The 7,862-nt window shown below is 37.2% G+C and overlaps 1 protein-coding gene across 1 annotated transcript in view; it reads right to left on the reverse strand.

Annotated features, from left to right (window-relative positions):
• The window catches only part of LOC109844375 (probable folate-biopterin transporter 2), a 10,753-nt gene continuing 4,222 nt past the window's right edge, over nucleotides 1,332–7,862 (reverse strand). The window contains exons 2-5 of the mRNA XM_020413410.1: nucleotides 5,286–5,545; nucleotides 3,824–3,919; nucleotides 3,560–3,730; nucleotides 1,332–2,154 (exon numbers count right to left, since the gene is read on the reverse strand). Coding sequence (XP_020268999.1) covers nucleotides 1,552–2,154; nucleotides 3,560–3,730; nucleotides 3,824–3,919; nucleotides 5,286–5,545 — 1,130 coding nt within the window. The 3' untranslated portion in view covers nucleotides 1,332–1,551. The remainder of the gene's footprint in view (nucleotides 2,155–3,559; nucleotides 3,731–3,823; nucleotides 3,920–5,285; nucleotides 5,546–7,862) is intronic.

Genomic DNA, 7,862 nt, shown 5'->3' on the forward strand with positions numbered 1-7,862 from the left:
GGGCGGGCTTGTTTGGATTTGGACCTAGTGAAGAAAAGTTGAGGAAACATTGGAGAAGTTAAGGGAAGGTAAAGGGAATGTAATAGAATATGGAAAACTTGTTTGGAAAATTGGTAAGGTGAATCAAGGGGAACTTATTTCACTCTGTTTGGGAAGTTCAATAAACTGAAGGGAATATATGTAAAATTACGACAATAACCTCACATGCTAGTAAGTCATTTTTTGTTAGAAATAAGATAGATGGTAAAATAATCTCTCCATAATTGTTTTTATATTAGAAGTTCTCTTCACCATCATTCCGCTCCTTTACCTACCCTTCTCCCCCTTTACCTAGCATGAACTCATTCCCAAACAAGGATAAAGTGCCCATAACTTCCCTTACCCCTCATTACCCCAAATCTAAACAAGTCCTAAATCTTCAGAAGACACCAGCTTTGATGTTTCCTTTTCCTTTCTTTATATTTTTATTTTGTTTCTCTTACGGAATATCATTTTGTGGCGAAAAGAGTGATCATTTGCTAGATTGAGACCTATCAGGAATTTAGTAATGGTTTCAAATAGCAATGTATCAGAATCTAACGAGCTAGGTACTAATATTTGTAACTAATTGTAGCTCAAACAACTGTATTCTGTGTCTGCACAGTCCTTCTCAAATAATGACACTAGCAATATGAAAAACTAGCGCTTACATATGTTTAACTAACTTATTGTTCAATCCGTAAGTAACTATATCTGAATTTACCTGAACTAGAAAATGTGTATAATAAGCTAGTTGTGGACATCAGAAAACTATAAAAAGTAACATGGTAGAGGATGAAACTTTGAAGAAGATAATATGGACATTATGAATCATACACGTTATGTATGTACCGCAAGTTTACTCGCAGTTGTGAGATCGTCAATAGTATCATTTCCAGTGTTTGTTCTTGGCCCTTTCCATATGAGATTATTTATTATAGATAAACCAGCAATAGTATCCTCATTTTTAAATTCAAAATTAAAAAAAAAATTAAAATTTGAGCATATAATAACCATACTGAATACTGGCAATAATAGTCAAGCTCAACTCTATTCATATATTTATTCAAAAAAAAAAAAATAATAATAAAAAAAAAATAATAAATAATAAAAATAAAACCGAATGGTGGAAGAAGAAAGGATGACAACTTTATTATTTACCTAATGCATTACCAACATCCATCTCTCCCCCAAGCGATATTCATAACCTAATACATCAAGCTCCAGGATAATGAAGTAAGCATCTACTGCCGTTCACACACGCACAAACATGCATGCATACATACGCAGACATACATAGAGATACACAAACATACGCATGTATATGTATGTACTTATATCTGAAAAATATCAAATGGAGACATATTCTCATTAATAAAACAAAGAATATTCAGCAATTTCTATACCTCGACATATAAAGAAGCAAAATGAACACACAAAATTACAAAAATTTCATGCCATAAACATCAATGACTTGAAAGGCGGTATGTATAGAAACCTTTGAAAACCTCGAAATCTTCGAAATGAATGATATCATTGTCTTTGAATTTGACCAACAAGTGAAACCAGTTCGATATCTTCCACTTCTGTATCTGGACTATTATCGATTTTCTCCACTAGCATATCAACAGGAAGAATGTTCGCATCTGGTTCACTTTTAGGCACAAGCAATATCAATGTTAGTGGTAACAATCTCATTAAGTTTCGGATCAAGATAGCAACTCCAAGGTTACCAAAATCGGTGCGAGTAACATGCAAAATATGTAGCAAAAGACCACCACCCCATGAAGATGTAAGCAAACCGAAATTATCAATTGACATGAGTAAGGCAAAGAAGGTGCCTTCAATGCCAGAAGGACAAAGCTTGGTGCTTAGAACTAAAAGCGGCATCCATTTGAGCTTGCCAATCAATTGAGATACGCTCTCATCGACAACACCAAAGAAGAAATCGGGTATGCGAAGCTTTAAATTCAATCTAAAGACCAACACAAGGTCCAACATCCCGGCTAAACAAGAAAGAACCTGGCTCCACAAGAGCATGCCGCGGAATGCATGATCCTTGAAAACGTTCTGGTAGAGTACAACTCCAAGAAGACCTCCAATTGAGCCCACTGCAAATATGAATCCTATTGTTTCCTGTACAGAATCAGGTGTTCAGTCTAAGGAAAGACCTGGCAAATATAGTTTGTACTTTGTAAAAGCCTATTCTATTACGCCAAAACTGTGAAGATGTTGCATTGGTCCTTCTATCATGAAGCCGCACCTGACACGTACCGACCCTATAACATACACCAACTCTCCTTGGGCATTCCTTAAATATATGTATACATTTATTAAGACGTGTACTCAATTATATTATGCACGGTGTAACTTAAAACACTCATCACACACTTCTTTAGTGTGTGTTTTTTACCCTTCACATCCGTTTTCTGAAACTTATTGGACAAGGGTCACATTCGTTGCACACCATAGTAAGTTAGAACTATTATTTTAAAGGGTTGTTTCCATATCCAGTTCAGAAACAACTCGTTTCCAATTTATCATCTACATAATAAAAGAAACATAAAATGTTACATAAAATTTAATTCTCGAAATATGTTGATGCAAAAAATAAAAAAAATACCGATCTCATATAAAATTTTAATTTTCAATATGTATATCTGAAAATAATAGGTATCATATGACATTGAAGGGATTCTCGTGTACATTGATATGGCTGAATTTGGGCCAAGTGAATAAAGCTGTGTTTCCTCCAAAAAATTAATGAATTTGCCCACAACATTTATCTGAGATTCAGCCACATCAATGTCTATGAGAGAATCCCCTCATAGATCATATAATACCCGTTAGTCTCTCTCTCACCATAGGAATATAACATACATGTGTGTGTATGTGTGTGTGCATATAGTAGTATCTCCGTATCCTATCTTTACAAATTTGTCGTATCTTGTATCCACACCAGTACATGTTTCCATGAAACATAGCAACTAAGTGATGAGGGTTGTGGGTTATAGTTTACATAAATTTCACATAGCCCCCTTAAACTTTTGGGTTTTGCACAAAACTACTAAACTTGTCTGACTTATGTACCACGTGCAACAATAGTTCAATTTAAGTTGTCACGTAGTCTGCACATGTCAAAATTTTGGACAATTTTACCTTGTCTACTAAATATAACTTGTATATTGCCTTATTATAAGGGTAGATAAAAAAAACTAAAAAGGATACAACTTTTTACTCTACTTGTTAACACTATATGAGAACTCCCAACAGTTCAAGGGTGTTAATTATAACTTTGAAAGCTCATGGGACTTCTCTGTGATTTACAAAGTCCAGGAGCTGTTGTGGAATTCATCCTATAATTTTATTCTCTAAGATGCCCCTTTGGATGTGCATCTTTTTCATGGGCTGAAACTCACTATACTTTTTTTTTCTCCTTAAATTTACTTTAAATATGCGGATCTGATACCATGCTAAAGTCTCTTCCACTATACCAAAACTCCCAACTTTCGATACTTGAAAATACCAATCAATGAAGTACCTGAGAAAAAGGTGGGCCTGCTTTTGGATCTGTGTACCAAAAGAACATTCCTTCTTGGATATTCAAGCTAAGAGCAAATGAGATATACATATATAGACATGGCCGCCAGACAGCAGGGCATTTTAAAGTTGTCCACATAGTTCGGTTGGCTTGCAGGAACTTTTCGCACACCTAATGGGAGTTCTTTATTTCAATAAAGATATTCGAGAGAAGAATCAAACAAGAAGTAGTTAAAGGAGTTAAAATGATAATCAGAGCACTTACCTCGTTGTATTCAAATTTAGGTGTAGGAGCTTCCTTCATCACCATTCCAACTGTAAACACCAGTGCAGAAGGAATACTTAACAAGCCTAGTACACCCTTCAGAAAACAGAAGACGAAAACACGGAAAATGTAAATACTTGTATTCTTTAGTTTAAAGTTTAAGTTTTATACAAGTAGCCGGTTTATGTTCCATGAAAGCCTCGTACAAGAGGTTCGTGCTTTGTGGTTCAGATCTCCATTGCATCAGGCTAATGCCTATTCTCAGCAAGAAAAAGAAAAGGAAGTTCCCACTTGTCATTTAACTCCACTAATTATCTTTGCTCTTTATAGACACTCTGGAAGTCATCTTCACATATAAGCTAAACTCGATGACTGTGGACTTAAGATTCTTGCAAGCCTACTAGCGATTGGATCAAATTCCGTGAGTGTAGATTTGAGATTCTCACAAGCCTTAGCCACTGGATCAATTTATCACTGAATAATGATTTCTGAGTTTAGAAAGCATCACTAATCAAAATTGTTTGCAATTGTTTTTAGTTTTGACGAGTGTGCAAAATTTGCATCCAAAACTAGTGTTAAAAAAATGAGAATGTTACGATGGTCTCGTGTGTCAATATGTATAAAATTATAACCCTCAAACCTTGCCACAACTTTAGATTGGTGTAGTGGCAGGGACCTTATAACTTGGTTATTAATCGGTTCAATTCCCATGGACCACGAACTTAATGCGGATTTTCAAAAAGGAAAAAAAAGGGAGACAACCATTATGTGTGTCCACGTATCAGACCATTAAAAGGCGCTCAACAACCTCCTAAAGGGCATGTTAAGAGTATAAAAGTATAACCCTCAACCATCACCACAAATTCGGTGTTTTCGTATAGTATCAAAGATCTTTGAAATGGTATCAAACCAACCCAGGATCAAATCTCACTTTACTTAACTTTGGAGTTTTAGTGTGGTGGAAGGTCCTCTAATATTGGCGATGTACACTAACAGATAGGATAAAATAAGTGCATCTCTAGAAGTTTGGTCCAATTGAGGCTAAAATGAGACAAAATTGATTAAGATGGTTTGGTGTTGTACAACGAGGAAACCACAAAATGCACCTATTAGGAGAAATGATAAGATGTAGTTAATGGGACAAATAGGACTAGAGGTAGACCTGAAGGAACTTTGTTGAAAGCAATTAAGAGATATGATAACTGTTTAATGAATATGATGACCCTTAAGAGAACTGAATCACTGACTGAAAAATTGGGGTAAAGGCTTTGTTGTTGTTGCTACCTTTTGATGATATTGTTGTTGTTGTTGCAACCTTTTGATGATATTTTTGTTGTTGTTTTTTTTATGATTTTACACCTAAAATTCTTCAGACTAATGTAATGAAAATTCCATCAATTTCTTCACTTCTTAACAATGTTCAAATTTTCATTTAAACGCTTAGAATAGTTCAGAATGTAACCTGTGGACCGACAGCATGAACGAGTAAACCACTGATGGAATAGCCCAAAAGGCTTCCTATGGATGAACATAACCCACACAAACTTTGCATATCAGCAGCAAGATGTGGATGAGTTATACTTTTTTGAGCAACACAGGCGTCTATCGTCACATCTGCTATTGCTACACCAGCACTCCCTGCCGTCATTGCCAGTAAAGCAAACAACACATGCAGTTGCTTGTGCAGTGAAAGTGTCAGCATAGAGATTATTCCCAGAAAACCTGAATAATCAAGGAAACGAACTCTTACGGTTATAAATAAGAAAGATAATTTCACAATTACAATTACGTTAGAAAACTAATGAAAACTATAAGTACATGTTGCATTAGTATGATTACACATTTACTAGAGCCAGTTCAACTATAGGATATCTGTCATCGGCACCCAAGAAAGCTGTGAAAAGTGATGATTATTTGCAAAGGATAATGCAACCACTTTCTCTTTCTATTTTCTTTCGTTTACTCCTTCAATCTCTCCCATAAACCTAAACTCCTCAACATGTTAGAACTTTTTCAATAAATTAAGGAAAATAGCCAATTACATGGTTTTATTTAAACATTAAAATGGGTTCGAAAAGAAGAAGAAACAGATGCGAAGAACATCAAATCCAAACATTAAACTCATCACGTTATCATGTCAAGCTGCACAATCCATTTGATGCGCTAGAAGAGGGTTGAATAATTTAGAAGATTCAACAGTTGATATTGAGAGAGCACAACAATATCAACAAGGAACTTATGCCAGAAAGGAAGCTGGCCGGGAGAAGAAATAACCATACAGGCTGAAGTGTTCTTTTCTTTCCTAGTCCAATATCGGTAACTGAAGAAACCGCGAAGAATTTCGAAGAACAGGTTTTTTGGGACATAGGGATCTGTTTTGGAGCTGCGCGGTCGACCGCGGCGCAAGGCCGGTTGACCACGAACGTGCACAGGCTCATGTATGAGTCTGGATTTGGCGCGGTCGACTGCCAGACCCTATAATGTATTTTTGGGCTCTGTCGTTTGTCGCGGTCGACCGCCAGACCCTGTAGGAGTTTTTCCAGGTTCTGTCGTTGGTCGCGGTCGACCGTGACGATCGACCACGTAGCGGGTCAGGCACATGTTTGGTTTCCTGTTCTTATTGGGTTTTGGTGTTTGTATAAATACCAATATACGTTTCTAGGGTTTCTAAGGCAAAAATTTAGGATATTTGGAGCACAGAAAAGAGGTATTTTCTGAGCTATTTGATTAGGGTTTATTTGGAGAGATTAAGAGCTTTGTTGGTGAGATTAGTTTGTTCCTTCGAGTGATTTGTAATCTCAAGTTGTACTCTTCTTCTCTATTAGTGAAAACATCATCCCCTTCTTGCCCCGTGGACGTAGGCAATTATCGAACCACGTTAAAAATTGATGTTGAGATGAAGAAACCGCGAAGAATTTCGAAGAAGAACAGGTTTTGGAGCTCAGGAGAGTGTTTTGGAGTTTGGCGGTTGACCGCGGCACAAGGCCGGACGACCGCATACGTGCACAAACTTGAGATTTGGTTCAGGACTTGGCACAGTCGACCGCGATACCCTGTAATGGTTTTTGACTCTCTGTAGTTTGATCGCAGTCGACCGCGAGCTTTTGGCGGTCGACCGCGTAGTGGGTATGAGCCTGTTTTGTGTTTCCTGTTCTTATTGGGTTTTGGTGTTTGTATAAATACCAATATACGTTTCTAGGGTTTCTAAGGCAAAAATTTAGGATATTTGGAGCACAGAAAAGAGGTATTTTCTGAGCTATTTGATTAGGGTTTATTTGGAGAGATTAAGAGCTTTGTTGGTGAGATTAGTTTGTTCCTTCGAGTGATTTGTAATCTCAAGTTGTACTCTTCTTCTCTATTAGTGAAAACCTCATCCCCTTCTTGTCCCGTGGACGTAGGCAATTATCGAACCACGTTAAAAATTGATGTTTTGTTTGTGCATTGACATTGGTTGGTTTTGGCCCTCTTTGATCGGCGTTTGGTTTGGTTCCACGACACGGGGTTGTTTTTGCCCAACAATTGGTATCAAAGCTCGGGCTACGCTTCGGCTATTGGAGGAGTAGATCGATTTGGGAAGCTCGTCTAGGGTTTCAGTTGGTGAGAAAGATGTGATCTTTTTGATAAAGCTTCTTTCTTTTCTCAGTTTTGGATCTATTCTTCGTTTGTTTCCGCATTGGTTGTTGGTGTGCTGAGGATTATGGGCGAGAAAAAGGGAATTGAGGGTGGTTCTTCAGGTGTGATGACTGTCCAAAATTTGATTATCCACTCGATGAAGATTGACGTGGAGAAGTTCAATGACACTAACAATTTTCGACTTTGGCGATGCGAAGTCTTGGATGCGCTCAATGCGCAGAATTTGGAAGATACGTTGGAGTTGGACGGAAAACCGGACGACATTAATGAGAAGGTTTGGAAAAAGATGAATCGGCCAGCGTGTGATGTGATTAGGTCTTGTCTCACTCAAGATCTAAAATATGATGTGATGAATGAGACTTCAGCTAAGAAGATTTGGGAAGTCCTAGAGAGCAAGTACTTGATG

This window comes from Asparagus officinalis, chromosome 1 (assembly GCF_001876935.1).
Source record: "Asparagus officinalis chromosome 1, Aspof.V1, whole genome shotgun sequence".
NCBI classification, from domain to species: domain Eukaryota; kingdom Viridiplantae; phylum Streptophyta; class Magnoliopsida; order Asparagales; family Asparagaceae; genus Asparagus; species Asparagus officinalis.